The sequence below is a fragment of the Antedon mediterranea genome, chromosome 1 (genome assembly GCF_964355755.1).
Source record: "Antedon mediterranea chromosome 1, ecAntMedi1.1, whole genome shotgun sequence".
NCBI classification, from domain to species: Eukaryota; Metazoa; Echinodermata; class Crinoidea; order Comatulida; family Antedonidae; genus Antedon; species Antedon mediterranea.
The window spans coordinates 38,272,729-38,289,537 of NC_092670.1; the positions used below are offsets into that span (position 1 = coordinate 38,272,729).

General features: G+C 32.3%; 2 protein-coding genes across 5 annotated transcripts in view; one reads left to right on the top strand and one right to left on the bottom strand.

Annotated features, from left to right (window-relative positions):
* Window positions 1–384, bottom strand: part of LOC140059606 (E3 ubiquitin-protein ligase HECW2-like) — a 40,877-nt gene extending 40,493 nt beyond the window's left edge. For all 3 annotated transcript variants that reach the window (XM_072105633.1, XM_072105700.1, XM_072105620.1), the window contains exon 1: window positions 200–384. The gene's annotated coding sequence lies outside the window, so the exon portion shown is untranslated. The remainder of the gene's footprint in view (window positions 1–199) is intronic.
* Window positions 385–1,946: 1,562 nt separating this feature from the next.
* LOC140039517 (protein tyrosine phosphatase type IVA 1-like) lies at window positions 1,947–15,126 on the top strand. Of its 2 annotated transcripts, none has more exons than XM_072085129.1 (5): window positions 1,947–2,081; window positions 8,611–9,109; window positions 10,662–10,754; window positions 11,165–11,370; window positions 12,223–15,126. In XM_072085129.1, exons 2-5 carry the CDS (start codon window positions 8,984–8,986, stop codon window positions 12,323–12,325), a joined length of 528 nt encoding a protein of 175 aa, XP_071941230.1. In that variant the 5' UTR covers window positions 1,947–2,081; window positions 8,611–8,983; the 3' UTR covers window positions 12,326–15,126. The 2 variants fall into 2 exon arrangements, with proteins under 2 accessions (XP_071941230.1, XP_071941236.1); XM_072085135.1 differs by lacking the exon at window positions 1,947–2,081 and adding an exon at window positions 4,332–4,454.
* The last annotated feature ends 1,683 nt before the right edge of the window (window positions 15,127–16,809 follow it).

Sequence of the window (16,809 nt, forward strand, 5' to 3'; positions counted from 1 at the left end):
TACACTGATTATAAATAGAATTTGATGTTTCTACCCTTCCTAGCCTACTCCCGTCCGAGTCTCTCTATCTAGCCTCGGCCTAGCTACTAGGCTAGGCCTAGCTGACTGTGTGTGTGAAGCCCCTCCTTTCGATTAGAAAGTAAAGATAAATACAGTTTATTGGAAAACTAGCACATGTCAAAAGACTGTAAAACTATACCTGATGAATTCGGTTTCAAAAAGATTAAATAAATGTTTCAATTCTAGGGCTAGGCTATACTTATTTCTACTTCTAGGCTACGCAGGCCCTTCTCTCTACTTCCGTGCACACTGCCACACCAGCACAACGATCGCCATCGGTCAATTTGTTGTTCCTCTTCATAGCGTACAAATCACAGAAGGAACAGCCACGCCTCCCTCATGAATATGCAAAGCAGGGTTAAAAAGTTCTTCTAGTTCCCAAGGCGTATATTGTAGTACCAGCCTCCATAATATATTTAATAAACATTAAACTAAAAATACAATTTCAAAATTTTATTTTAAAAAGAAAATAAAACAATTATAATGCTTATTAATATTACAAAATTGTGCATTAAACTTCATGATTACATAAAATTATCCCAGTAAATAATTTATTGTCTTTTTAAATTTTGTCTGAAATAATACATTGTGATTTTGAGCTTAATATCATACGTATGAAATGCCATATGTACCAGAATATTTACCTTTTTATTAATATTAAGTTGAAACACAGTCTACTAACGTTCACCATGCACATGTTCGCAATTGTTACTTCTACCTTATACATATCACCACGTACAATAATATTAATTATTAATTGAGTGAGATTGAATGAAGTTCTAACTCCAAATTAAGCGACAGAATTCAGCAGTCTCTTCATAATTTCCATATCCATAGCTAATTTTTTATTTATAAAGCTCAACATTCTAAATATGTGCTTTAAAAACACATTTTTAGTCGCGTGCAACACAACTCTACAGCTCACTATGTTGGTCAGTTGGTCGGTCGGTTGGTCGGTCGGTAAACACTAACTTGAGCCTTTATAACTCGATGCTTAAGCACATGCGACTGCAGCCATATGTATATGGCTTTGTTTTTATTAAAGATGTATTGTCCCTGTGAAAAATTAATTCTTAAACATTTTTCTGTTGAATATGCCATTTTAATGTCACTACAAATAGTTACCCACTTTGACCAAAATTGGATGGAAAAAAAAGTATTTACCTACAAAATTGTAATTTAAAGCAAAATAGGTTTTTGGTTGAATTTAACCATTTATTTTGTAATTTTATCAGTGAAAACATTAATTTTTTCCAGTTTTTTTTTCTACAGAAATTATTAACTTTATTATAGCTACAAAATAATTTATTCAAAGTCTGATTTTATTAATATTAATCTTTATTTTTTGGGGGACAATTTTTAATGTGTATGGAAAATGTAATTATTTGTAATACCTTTAATTACAGTGTAAGTAGTGATTCGTATAACTAACTTTAGAATATTGTAATGATAAAAAATTATAAAATAATAATATTGTTTGACATAGTGTTAAAAATACCATTTTTCATAAATGGCTTTTTGAATAAAATTGAATCGCGCCACCAATAGAATTCAATAATAACGGGGGAGCGGGGGTAGGGGGTTGGGGGTTTGAGAGGAGGAACTACTACTGACATGTGAGACTAAATACCAAACGAATTAATACCTCTTTTTTAGTAATCATATGTAGCATAACTATTTATATTCTTTAATTCTTTATAATTTGTATAGATTTGAAAACTATAAATACAAATTTAAATCATAATTATTTCTTATTTCGTAGTTGATTATGTGAAAACTCAACATAAATTTGATGATTGTCGTTAAATTCTTTGTACCTATATATAATGTGTGCGCATGCGTGTTCACCTTGGAATCTGATTTTGTGGTGTGGTGGGATATTTCCTATTCTTCTTCAACACACCGTTGTTTTAGTGATTCGATTCATTCCCCTGAAATCGAAACAGCCGGTACACCAGAATACTCCTATTTTTGTTGGAAGTTTCCTAGGAATTGGTCACTCAATGTGTAAGCCATCAGAAGTAAGTTATTGATAACACGTACTGCTTCAGTTTTTAATTTACCACAAGTAACAAGTATTTTAACTGTACTAAACAAAGCAATGCAAATTACCTCGCCTTGCTTGTGTCGTGCGTAGGCCTAACGTGGTATAGAGATATTTGTGGGAATAGAAGGCATGAAATGGCCTACTCACTATTGCTAGTTTAGGCTAGGAAAAACCAATGGACGTTACTATTTGTTACGTTTTATGTATGTTTACATATTAATTTCAATCTATAGTCTTAATGGATATGCTGTAATGTAGTTTAGTATTGTTTCTTACAGTTTCTACTCAATAAACAATATTTATATTTTCGAATCTCTGATGAGGAAGTTAAGCAATTGTTCGCATTGACTTTTTACAGTGTGTGTGAAGCGGCCATTCATGCAGCAGCACCGGATGAATCCGGATTTTTCTGCTGTTTGATCTCAGTTGGGGCGCGTCTTAATAACTGTTGCTTTGGCTTGACTTTAGAGCTTTTGGCCTAGCTAGTAGTAATTGCATTTCATTTTACAATCCAGCCACTATAATTGTATGTAATAGAAAGAAAAAGGGGAAAATAAAGGATTTCAGTTTTATAAGTACAATGCAGGCCTAACTAGGGTTTTTCTTGGGGTTGCAATAAAATCAACTGTTCATTTACTGTATACAGTTGAGCACTTTAGCCAAAGAACATATTTAAACACCCCACCCTCTTTTTACCAAAACGTTACTCCATTATTAGACCTGATATACTGTATGGCTTGTTAATAATAAAATTTATTTATTCTTCATTACGTTCAACATGATGGGATGTAGGCCTACTGTAGTGTTTAATAAATTCTTACGCACCCCTGCGTCAATAATTATTTGAAATGACGTATCCATGGCGCACCTATCCCGGGTGTCGTATAGTGGGTCATACAATCGCGACAAGTGCATAATCAATTTAAAACTCTACAGTTTACTTTTAGCTTACTATAGTATGTTTAGTTACCATTTTCTGGTATTTTTAACATAAAATGTTTTACCAGCAAGCTGCTTTATAGTAAAGCTCTATCTACACTATAAAACTTTATGTGACAAATGTGATGTGATGTGCCCATAATATATGGACATGATGATGTCATATCACTACCGTATTTTCATCTGTTCCATCTAATATTTTATTGTTTTATTAATGATCAATTACTCACAATTATGATGTGTAAGCCCGACACTGAATGCTTATTATTACAATATATTCTGGAAATATCAAAACGCTATCATAGTATTATATAGTAGGAACAGTATGGCATTAAAGCATAAAACAGACAAACTATTTACTTAATACCTGCACACATCCGTATACAATCTTTGTTTTGTATTTTGTTTGTTTTTCCATATAATTATTGTTGTGTGATACAAATAAATTTGGTATTTATTTATTTTTTTGTATTCCTTTAAGAACTACTTTTTTTTAACCTTCATAGTCTATGATAATTCAGGTATTTATAAAGGAAGTTAAAGAAAATAAATGTTGTAAAAAAAAATCCATAGTACAAACTGTTACTAGTGTAGACTCAAATGTTGTACAAAAGCTTGTTATTTCCTATTGTGTAAAATAATTTTCCAAAAAACACTTCCAAATAAAAACAACACATTGTATCGACACCTACTCAGTACTGTACAAGGTAAATGACCTGTTGACAATACAAAAAAAAGCTACAGGGTAATTTAAAAAAAACACTTAACTTAATACAATGTACTTTGTACTAATTCTACAAACTATTACTGTAGTACAAACAAGATATAATACACCCAAGACAGACATGCACTGACATTCAAAAGTTAACTAGTTTGTTGAGAGGCAAGATTATTGTTTTTCCTGTCAATGTTCTCTAAAATGCATCATGAAAATGTTGTGCAATGTTTTAGATTAAGGTAAACATTTGGGTAATAATCAATAACTATTCTAGGAATTTGTTGATGATGTAATCTACATTTAGTACAGTAGAGTCATCTTACTATCCAATGAGTATGATTCATTGATCTGAGGTTGTTATGATCAGAGTTGATGATGCGTGATATTGATTTGTAATGTTGTGTAATAATAAGACTTGTCCACCTGACCTCACATCATTAAAAATATTGAATGACCCTATAACCTCTTGATAGTAAATAACAAATATCAAGTATTGCACAATTATATGTAATGCTTTGAATTATAAAATGCAAAGTTCTTGTTGTGTCAAACTCATTTTTTTAGAAATTGTAGTACAGTAACAAAATAATGTCATTGGTGTTAGCACTCATCTCAAATGAATTAAATGATTTAATGTTGAGGCTATCGACAGATTGGTTGATTTATACACTTTATGTAATCAAGTGAAAGGTACAGTATTTTGGAATTATTAATTTTAGATATTAATTTTTGAACAGATCAGGAACCAGTTAATAAACTTGGATCACCTTTATTATGAAATTTGAATAATTACAAAAAGGCCAAATTTATTAGAAAAACCATCAAATTATTATTATTTATGTAATTCATGCCAAGAAAAAGTTGATTAGTTTTGAGTTGATTATACTGTGGTACAAGTGCAATCAAACTTGGGAAAAGGGGCATGATAATATTATGAGTTAGGCTGGATTAGAAAATTCATTAAAGAATACTTGGGGTCATGATGTGAAAATAATGAAATGTAGATTATAATACAGTTTTGAGTTCATGGCAATCAATTTGTTGGGTAAGGGACATAATTTGAGTATTACTGTACGAGGTGCTGGCAAGGGACATAATTTGAGTATTACTGTACGAGGAGCTTGCTTGGTGTAATGAACTTTAAAATGATTAATAAATACTTAACTAGGTTGTTTATTCTGTGTGTTGCTGTCAGTTGTAAATATGTCATGCTACTTCTACCCACACCAACTGAAAAGTCATTGCGCAGTGTCGGTTACTGCCTGTGCCAACTCTGGAATGGTATTTGAAGTATGTAGTACCTATATGTTAGCTTCTCTACATAATGTATAATCGCAGACACTTAGCTGACAGTATGGTACTTAGGCACTACAAATTGTTGGTCAACACTATTGGTGGTGAGATTTGACAGTTTACAATTGTGTGCTGTACATTAGGAGTTTAACTGCAACTTTTGTAATATTTGATTATTTTTGTAGTAAGTATTACTTTTTACAGTTAAGATACTTAATGAATTACAGTATGATGATGTACAGTATATTCAATATTACTGTATAATTACTGTATTATAAAGTACTGAAAAGCTAGTTTGTTTTGATGTTAGAAATATTACTCTGTTGTTTCACATACAATAACAAAATAAAAATACAAAACTCATTTGTCCCTGTTGGGAATTTACTACAGTAAACCCACTTCAAAACATTGTTCAATAAAATGTTCATGTTTATTAATTCCCTTAATCATTCAGTACCTGTTCCCATAGTCCCTTGATGAAGATATAAATATGTTGTTTTTTGTAGCAAATTTTGAGAATGAGGTGTCCTGTAGGTGGTTGTCCCGATGGGAGTTCATTAAAAGTGGAAGATGTGTTGTTACTGTTGAATGCTAGTTAGAGCCTACAGTATTACAATACACTGTATACAACATTGATAGTTACAGTACCGGACAGAATTATTGCAGATTTTGAACGCATTCAACGCATTGTTAAAGTGTTGACAACGCGTTGAAACTGCGTTGTCCGTTGGCGTTGAAAGTGTTGAGTTCGTTGAACTGTTTATTCAACCAACACAATGTGTTGCGTTGAGTTTGCGTTGAAATAACGAACAATCGGATTCGTATGGTATTTACAGATTGCCAGTGTGTATTAGTAGTAGTAGTAATAGTATAAAATACAGTATTACAAATATTTAAGAAAACAAACATAATGTGTATTTTTCCGCGGAAACCTAGCTTAATATATTACACTAGGCTAGGCCTACTACTAACGAGTAGGCCCCGTGTGTATGAGCCGCGTCTGCCATCGCAGTTAAAAGTAGTGGTCATGTCCTTAATTACTGTGTGCCTATATTAACTGGAGTATTAAATACCAAAGTTAAGCCGGCGGTGAATCTTGGAGGCTAGGTCACATCGTAATTAATTATTTCCAAACTAAAAACTTCGCAGTACTGTACTACATTTTTCTCGATTATTTATAAAAACAACGTAGCCTACACCCGCCGCCATGGAAGGCAACAATACACGTACACCACCAACATAACGATCCAGCATGGTCGTCGTCTTTTTCACGCATGCTTTTCGTGACGTGAGGGACGAACTGATCGAAAGGTGAAGAGTTCATTCATTATGAAATAACGCGTAATTAAAAGGGAAAAAATCGTTTAGTTTTATTATTATCCATAAATATATCATTATCATGTATTATATTATAAATTAATTATTGTGATGCCTAACGTAACCCATGCAGAGAAAAGCGTTAAATATAATAACCAAGAAATAGGAATGACCAATTTGATGACAATAGGCAATTTTAGGCGTTTTCTTTAAAATCAAAACCTGTGCCATACCATATTATTCACGCCAAGGTGTAACCCACAAATATTTGAATAACCAAACAATTCAGAATAAAGAACCACTTTATTCTGATGCAAGACAATATATTATTACAGGCGAGGTTTAGGCGTTTTCTCTGTAACATACTATTGTTTTGTTTCTTAATATAATTATATTGGCCTCCTCCTGAAACTGTATGAATGGGGTGGGAGTTGCGAGAATATGCGAGCGAACAGCCAACATTTAAATCAGTTTACAGTGTGATGCTTTTCAAAACGCGCAACGTTTTCAACGCGTTCAACGCTATGGGATTCAATTGTTTAACGTCGTCAATGAACGGTCAACGGGTTCAACACATTCAACACGCTCTATTGTTAACGTATTCAAAACGCTTTTTGTACTTAAAAATGTAATGTTGTTCGATTTATAAAGATTTAAATTGGTTCATGGGTGTCGGACACGTCAAATTTTTTAGTTCTTTCAAATTACATTACAACAAACAATGGGACAATTATAAAATAAAAACCAAAATAGAGAAACAATATTTTAACTTTATCTCTTGAATCTCGAACAGCTAAAAAATGTAGGCCTAAATAAAATTAATTACTTCGTCGTCATTAACGATCGTTAAATACGTCATAACACACGTGGTGTTTTTCTTGAGGAAACCAGGGTGGCGGCCTCGTGTGTTGATGTCAGTAATTTCCACGTTGTTTGATTTTACGACGTGAGATCGTGTTTTCCCCCGGAAGGCCTACAGTACAGTGTTAACTGTTAGACTTGGCATCGACCTTATTATTCGATGTTTTCCTTCACTAAACACTGGGAAATATCACTGTGTGTTTTACTTGGTAACTGTCCGTTCAATACTTAAAAATATATCTAAGCTTCATATATATTTTTTATTTATATTAAAATATCTGGTAGTGACTGCCGATAGGTATTTTGCCTGTTGTTGTTTCTGATCGTTCAGGCGTGCAATCGGCCAGTCTAGCGCTGCAGCAGCTAGCGTTGAAATAACTATATTGTTTACTTGACATGCTGATAATGACTTTCGTTGAATAAACAACTAAACGTTGAAAGCCGTTCAACGCAACGCAAACACAACGCAACGACAACGTGTTGAATGCGTTGGGATTTTTGCAATAATTCTGTCCTGTACTGTAGTCTGCGCTATCTTATTTTCACTATCCATAATATTCAAAATATCTGAATAAATATTGTAACTTATAGAATGTCTACTGAAGTATTGTGGTACAATAAAGCGGTGTCCAATTTTTGTTTGCAATTCACATTTTATATTCTAGAAGTTCTATAGTAGAATATAACATAAAAAAAAAATGGATTATACAGTATTTTTCTTTTGCGAATTGACTTTGAATTTCTCATACTGTACAGTAAAATAATATGGTGACAACAACTACGCTAAATAAATTGATAAAAGATAAATTTTATAGGATACACTGTACCAGTAAATATTTGAAGGCACTTGACTGTCCAATATTAACAACTTTCAGTACACAATTATTTTCAGAAGTTAAAAGATACTGTATATAGTCAGTACTGTATCTGGAACCAGGAAATTTTAATTCGGTTTGTATATGGGAAAGTTCCCTAAATAACAGTTTTTGTTTGATTTATTTGAAGGCATTTGAGTGTCGAATGTTATAAGCCTACAGTAAAAAAATTATTTTCAAATGTGAAAATAATATCTGTAATGAGGAAACCAAAACAACATGTTCAAGTGGATTGTTTATCTTAAAATAAATATTCATGTGCAAAAATAAATTACTATGAAGTTAACTGTATTCTTCTCCTTGATCATACTGTACCAGGAAACTGCGTTGGGTAATAAAATGGATGTCCAACATATAATTCGATTGTGATTGAATGAATACACAATGAATTTTAAATTGACATTGTTTATTTTAGTCACTGCAGTACTTTTGTGAAAATTTAAATCATCTATAATACTGTTAAGTTTAACAATTCTGTTTTCTTTTTCTTCTTGGTGCAGTACTGGCAAAGCTGTGGTCACTGCTTTATGGCGATCGTTGTAGAGGCTGGAGAGTATTGCCAAAGCCAACACGAGTGACTAGCTAATCAACGACACGAACCTCCAGGTTGAGCTGCCGTGTCCACGACAAGCTCAGCGTTCTAACCCAAATCCATTCGACATTGCTGCAAAGACGAATATTTTATTCCAAACTGGGACCGGTGCAAAAAGAGAGATATCTCGGATGGGTTAAGCAAAGTTTTCACGAACAATCCACACGTCATTTTGTGTGCACATTAGTGCGTGACCTACCTCAACTTGATTTTCAAGGCATTTAGCTGCCTTCTTTGTCGTCTGGATAAGTTTCTCCTTCATTACGTTTAAGGACCCATCCATGCGTTATCACGACAGTACAATGGCCCGAAGTAATAAACCGCCGCCTGCTGAAATTGAGTATAAGAATATGAAATTCTTGATCGTCAACAATCCTGACAAGAACACCGTAGAAAGCTTTATACAGGTATAGAATATAGAGTATTTAGAACTCAATTTGTACATACTATTTTAGTCAACCTGGTGGCTAAAGCTCTGTCTACACTATTAAACTTTATGCGACAAAAACATGTGCCCATACAGTATATTGACATGATGATGTTGTCATATCACTACCATTTGACATCACACTTTTTTGTCTTAACTCGTTTGATAGTGTAGACAGCGCTTTAAGATTTAATTAAATTTTACAACACTGTAGCCCACCATAAGTAGTTGTTTTGGCCTTAACATGGGGAAAGTTTATCCAACAAATACAATTACTTTCTACAGAATACTAAACAGAAGCCTTTTAAAAGCCTACTCGAAAATCATCCAAAATGTATATTATTTATATCGTGAAGTCTATACTATCTTTGCCCTGCCTCCAACATTCCAATTTCATTGTAAAATATTATCTTGCTTATATTTCCATGTAGTATTTAATCTCTGTTCAAACCTGATAATAGTATTTAATGACGCATTCATAAAAATTATTTTGCGTGGATGCCTCTTCACATGATTTAAAAGATCATTATCACATGTCTAAAATTGCGACATTCTGCTAACATATTATTAAGTGGAGTGCAATGATGTTGTTATCTTGAAAATGATACATCTCAGTAAAAACAAGAAAATGTTATACTGTACCATATTTGTTGTAATAAGATATTGACAAAACGGTTAATAAAATATTCACAAAAACAAAAGACAAATGATGCATATCCAAGGTAATTCTATATTGAATAAAGCCATCAAAATACTAAATAAGCGACCTCATCTGTGTGGCCATTATTTTTACAACCAAAATGAAATTCAATTCCGGTTTATTCAAAATATAAGTGGCACTGGCATGGCATAAAAAATCTGAATTGCACCAAATTTACATTATTATCAAAAAAATGTATTATTTTATGTTTGATTGAATGAGTAACTGTGGTGCAACTAACATTTAGTTTTAACCAGCGTGGGTGTAAATTGACTTTTTAATAATGCTGCACACCAATTGACCTGTGTCAATTATCTGTTATCTTAAATGAAATCCTTGTTTCCTGGTATCAAACCTCTGTTGAGACTGTGTACGGTATCTGATGATATGACTGACTTACAGTATTTGATTTGGCATTTTTTATATTCTCGTAATCATATTCGATTCATAAATGAATGAAATTAGTTAAATTCTGTTTTAGATTAGGATTGTCCTTCCTATTTGGGTTTAAAAATAATATTTTAAATATTTTATATTTTAATTTGATTTGCTCAGCTAGGACGGTAAAAATAATAACTATATTTCATACGTACTTGTCTTTAGTAACCAGAATAATAGATTGTTAACTAAAGCTCTGTCTACACTATCAAACTCTATGTGATAACATGTGATGTGCCCATATATGGACATGTTGATGTCATATCACTACCATATTTAGGCACATTACACTTTATCAAACTAGTTTATAGAGTGTGAAAGGGCTTTAAATATTTGTGTACCAATATTATAGAACCCCACAACTCACTCAAACCAATTGTTTTATACTTTGCAGGATCTCAAGAATAGAGGCATCAAATATGTTGTGCGTGTATGTGAACCTACTTATGATGCTAAAAAGCTTGCTAAGGAAGGCATTAAAGTCCTTGTAAGTAACTTATTGATTTCTTTACTATTTAGACTTTGTGAAGTCTTGTAAGTGAGAGATGAAATAAACAAAAGCTTTTCTAGTTGCTATTTATTCAGGATTAAGCTCTCATTTCAATTTGGTCATCTGAATTATGCTCATCACCCAAAATAGTTCTGGTATGGTAAGCTATACTGTACTCATATTTCTTTGAGTATTATGATGGATGATAGATTATGAAATATTAAAATGAATTTTTAGTGTGAATATCTACATTTAGCCAACCACACCTCTGCTATTTATTCAGGATTAAGCTTGCATTTCAAATTTGGTTTCTGAATTAAGCTCACCACCCAACCACACCTATCTAAAGAAAATTTCATGACCAAATGTTATTGGTTGTTTGTTTTCTTTGTACTGTATATGAATAGGATCTGCCTTTTGACGATGGCGGTCCACCCACCTCTGACATCATTGGTCAATGGTTCGATCTACTCAAGCTAAATTTTGCTGAGGTGCCTGGTTGTTGTATTGCCGTACATTGCGTGGCTGGTCTTGGTAGAGCCCCTGTATTGGTTGCATTGGCCCTCATGGAGGCTGGAATGACATATTCAGATGCTGTTCAGCTAATTCGTCAGTAAGTTGTTTCACATCCATTTTAAAAATATAAATTTAATGCAAGTGTTTTAATATGAATAATGGTATCAGTAGGAATTTAAAATATATATGTATCCCTTATAATATACTAACCTTGTATCATTATAGTAATCCAGAAGATGTTTTAAGATGATTCCTGAAGGGAGGGATCTCCTGACATGGCCTATTTATCTATAGATATCTTATTTAATACTTTAAATATTTGTATTCCTATAGTAATAAAAATTATACAGTAACCTATAGTACAATCATTTAGTATTAGTAACATTGCTCTAGTATTTAATTCTATTCCTAAAAAATTAACCCAGTTCACTTTTTGATCATGATCACAATAAAGAGAAAGAAACACATTAGATTCACTCCACCCAACATAATTATGAATGAATAACCATAAAAAACAATGAACAAGAAACAATGGGCTGCTGAGTAAAAAAAAAAACATGTCACTTTTGTTTATAATTGAATGCTTGTTTAGTCCGAAACAAAGTGTGACATTTGTTATTAGTTTTTGTATATTATTAGAGTTTACTTCCATTTGTAACCATACAGTATTCTTGTGACTACTGTATGCTAATGCGTGTCACTTTTATTTTTAATTGAATGCTAGTTTAATCCAAAACAAAGGGTGGTTTGTTATTGGTTTTTGTATAGTAATATTATTAGTTTACTTCCATTTGTAATGGTCATACTGTATGCTTGTTACTACTACTGTATGTTAATGACAAACATTGGTTATTTGAATGCGTCAGAAACCACATCTGAAAATCGGCGGATGTGGTGAAAATTGTTCATCTAAAAACGATATTGACAATGTGACCTTTAACCTTTGCAGGAAACGGCGTGGTGCTATCAATGCCAGGCAACTAGACTTCCTAGAGAAGTACCGTTCAAAGAAACGGCTCAAAGTTAACGGAGAAAAATGCTGTATCCAGTGAAGACGTCCAACCACTACATACACATACACAGATAGAAAATAGTTCCTCTACTAACTTGTTTGTTTTTTATCGACTGAATTCTTTGGCTATGTACGGAGGGAGTGTTATTTTAAAACTTCGACGTGATGCCAGTTATTTATATTGAAGTTAAAAAGATTGAATAATTTAGTATTTAAATAAAATTCAATATTAATGAATTTTATGAATTTCATAGGTTTTAAACCTTATTTCTAAAAAATTTTGGGAAGAAGGAAAAATGATGATATGAATTAATTTGAGATTATGAAGTGCATAATATTAAATATATGTACCTCGTACAAAATATCTATTCTTAATGGTTCTAAAGTTTCTTCTGGTGCACTTCACTTTCCAACGAGATTCTTGATTTCCAGCGATTATATTTCAATGGAATAATGAGATTAACATGGTTTTAAATTATTAAACCAGTTTATCGTACTATCGTTCGACTATTGAAGACCAAGGAACTAATTAATAATAAGTAAAGTTAAGCAATAACATTGACATGAGTAATGGTAATACAGTGCTTTGCAAATATATTTAATTAATTATACATGATTATTTTTCATGGGCGCTGATTATTACTATATGAATTGTTTAATGGTGAAAAATTCAGAGGAATATGTAAACTGTTAAACAGATTTTTACAGTAGCTCTTAATAATTTATGTTTTAAACAAATGAATATATTTTGAATTTTTTATTATACATCCATCCATAACACATTATATTTTTGTGATAAGCAAACAATGGGATATTCAATAGAAGACTAAAGTTCTGTCTACACTATCAAACTTTATGTGACACAAAATGTGATGTGCCCATATATGGACATCATGATGTCATATCACCACCATATTTGGGCACATCACATTTTTTTGTGAAACTAATTTGATAGTGTAGACAGAGCTTAAGGCAGTACCGTTCCTTGATTGTTAATACTTGAATGAAACCAAATTGACAAACATGAAACAAACCAATGTCAAATTCATTATTAATCAAAATATATTTTAAATATACTTTTAGCAACAAAAAGCACTTTTTAAGGTAAAAAAATCTGCTTTGAATTCGTTTATAATCATTTTTTGATGCAACAGAAATATTATCTTTTTCTAAATTTTTAAATGAGAAAAAAAAACTATTGTGGCGATTTCAAGCAAAGCCAAAATCAAGATGTAATCTTAATCGAAGCCTTGATTCAATGGTATGTGTTTACTGATAATGAATTTCAAAGGCGTACACAGTAATTGTTTAACAAAATGTTGATGAATTTTGGCTAAGTACGCAAATAGCATGCCTTACAGTATTTTTTTATCAATGAAAATGATGCATTTCTCAGAAATTTGTAACTAGTTACTAAATGTACCCCATATAACCCTTATGTAATAATTATATAATATTTGCGTCCTATAAATACATTTTTAATATTAAAATAATTGGGACAGTAAGGCCAATATGAAAGCGTAAATAATTCGGTATTGTATGCTTATTAGCTAATTAGACTTGAAACTGTAGAACAGTGGTCTTCATTAGCTTGCCAGTAAATTAGAAAATGAAGTTATGTAACGAACGCAAGTACTCCACTAACAATACTTGCAATAACAAAAACATAATTATAATTGAAGCTGGGTAATTTAGAATTGTATGAACTGTCAATTCAACAATATTAATATAGATAGCGCTATGAAAGAAAAAAAACATTTTAAATTTGTTCTAACAGACTAGGTAGATGCATTTGATTTCTCAAAAGCTCGCCCATTTTATTGTTCAATAACAACACACTTCTCTTACCAAGTAATTGTATCTGTTACAACAAACAACTAGAGTACAGTTGTGCTATGGATTGTATTTCATCAAACACAATGTAGTGCATTAATTTGGAAGGTCAAGGTATTATTTCTTAATTATTACTTAATGCACTATATTGTGCGAGACAAAATGTTCATGCATATTTTATATTTGCGTGCTTTATTGAAATGAATATGATATAGAGTTGAAACCTAGTTAAATCAAATTAATGTAATTGTTTTAAGCTTGGTTCCCACTAGAACGTAAACGTAACACAAGCGTGTTGACCAATGACAAGCGACAGTTCGAATAATTCATAGCTTGTGATTGGTCAGCTAACTTGCATTACGTTAGTGAGAACCAAGCATTATAGTCGAGTTAAACTCTTTTCAACCAAAGCACAATTCAATTCCCAACATGTGATCAGATTTCGTAAATCTTATAATATTCTTCCTGTATGGAAATCTAGCTTTGATTATCCTAATCGTCGGTGGTGAATAAGGATACGGTACAAACCGTGTTAATATCACATGGTGTTTGTCTATCTCGGCTCTTAGAGTGTCACTAACGAAATGATGGATGCTGTTAAATAATCCACACAGTATTTTTAACCTAATCTGAACTCCCAAAAGTTGTATTCCTACAAAATGTGCCTTTTTTGTTTGTTTTTAATTTGGCATACATACACATTTTTTTATGGATAAATTTACCTGATTTAAATAGGTAGAAATAAACACTTTCACGTTGTCGTAAATTACTTGTCCAATGTCACCACAGATCACGCGTCTTTTATTTCAACCCACCTTACAATAACCGCCATCACAGTAGAATAAATAGAATCATAATTGTTATTATGGTTTTCTTAATCACACTGTCTAATTAACAACGTTAAGTACTGAAATGATTTAGTGTTCCTTATAATGTTAGTCTATACTGTTTTTTTTTGGATATATGTATCTTATGAATATTGGAATAAATACTTTTGAGAGTGCAGAACATTTGTTTTATATAGTTTGTGTTTCGTTTGAGACTACTGGTATTAAAATGTTTGTGACCTACTACTACTACCTTGTTAACTAGTACAGTACCAACCTTCACTCACTGTCCTGACGCCATTTTATTTCTATGACTAACTCTGTGTAATTCATCACAAAACTCAAATAACCGTACTATGTAGGAGTAGGCCTAGGTATTATAGAATAATGATAACCACTATATCACGATTGAACATCATTATTATTATTATATACCAATTACTTTTTGTTTGGTTGTTATGGGCCATGATAAACACGTTTGTGGTACAGTTATAACAAGAATGCTAGGACTAGGCCTAGTGTCTAACCCAAGAAAGACCACTTTTCAAGCCTTAAATGGACTCAAGTTAGGCCTACATTAGGCCTAAGCACGAACATTGCAAAAGAGGGCTAGATAAAATAAATTTAGCTATGCTTCCAATCCTAGTTCATAAGGTGTATAGCCCTCCTACTATACTATTAAAAAAAGTACATTTTATAATAAATTTCACTTACTGTGTTGACTTTCCAATTTTGAATTCAGCCACGCTCGATGTAGTAGTCCCCAACTGAGTCGTCTGACAATCCCGCTATCTGATTGGCCAATAGTGCGTGTAGTCGAGACAACCATGCTTGGCGGGAATCATCAACAGGATGTTCTGGGCATGCTCAAATCAGATTCGCCTGCCTGTTGTTGCTGCTACCAGTGTAGACGTTATCGTCACTATTTTGTCGAAGGCATGCATTGAAACTATTCTAGTGAACAAACTTAAAGACCATGTTTTTCGTTTAAATGTAGTCTTGTTTTTTGGCTTATATGGATTTAAAGAAGATGAAAAACAAATTCCATTATCACAGCGGCTTGCGGTGTAAAGAAAAATAGTTCACTTTGCGACGTACATATAATTTGTTGTACCTAATTGAGTGCCGGCGGTAACTGAACTAGTCTGGCGTAGGTACTGCATTGAATTGCAATCAACGCACACGCTTTCTGCATGTACGTCTACTTCTGTGTACCTCCTGTATCATCAGGTTGGAATTGGTTACGTTGCGTTACGTCCTTGTGTTGCGTCTCTAGTGGGAACCAAGCATTACCCATGATTTCAGTTTGGCGGTACAGTATTTTTATATTGCAAATTAAATTATTTGTCGATATTTAAGACGATACAGTACATGAGTTTAGAGTCATGCTCATGGATTACACATTTCTCTAATTTTGTTTTCATAAAATTTGGATAAAAATCGACTTTATTTGATAACGCCGCCAGTAAAATGTACGCCTGCATTTGTTGTACATGCATAATCATGGTCAAGTAATACGACATCAAATCAAGAACAAAACTACTTATATATAGATAAACCTTGTTTTATTATACTTGAAACATAGGCCTACATGATACGTATACTTGAATACGTTATGATAGAAGTCGTTCCTTCTAAACAATTCAAAAATATTACAGCCAGTACTGTATAAAATCATAATACATTAAAGTAACATACATTAACAAAGACCATTTAATTGGTCAGAAATATAAAATAAGTATCGACTCTCGTCGTACAATAAATTCTTTATTAATGAAAGAAATTACGTCATTTATATAAAAAAAAAACGTCTCTTTTGAGAATTAGTATACAAACTATATTGCACTAACTTCAAATGAATAAA

Coding starts and splice junctions, on each gene's coding strand:
- LOC140039517 (XM_072085129.1), top strand. CDS start 8,984: ATGCGTTATCACGACAGTACAATGGCCCGAAGTAATAAACCGCCGCCT. Junction 9,110..10,661: donor CCGTAGAAAGCTTTATACAG/GTATAGAATATA, acceptor TATACTTTGCAG/GATCTCAAGAATAGAGGCAT. Junction 10,755..11,164: donor AGGAAGGCATTAAAGTCCTT/GTAAGTAACTTA, acceptor GTATATGAATAG/GATCTGCCTTTTGACGATGG.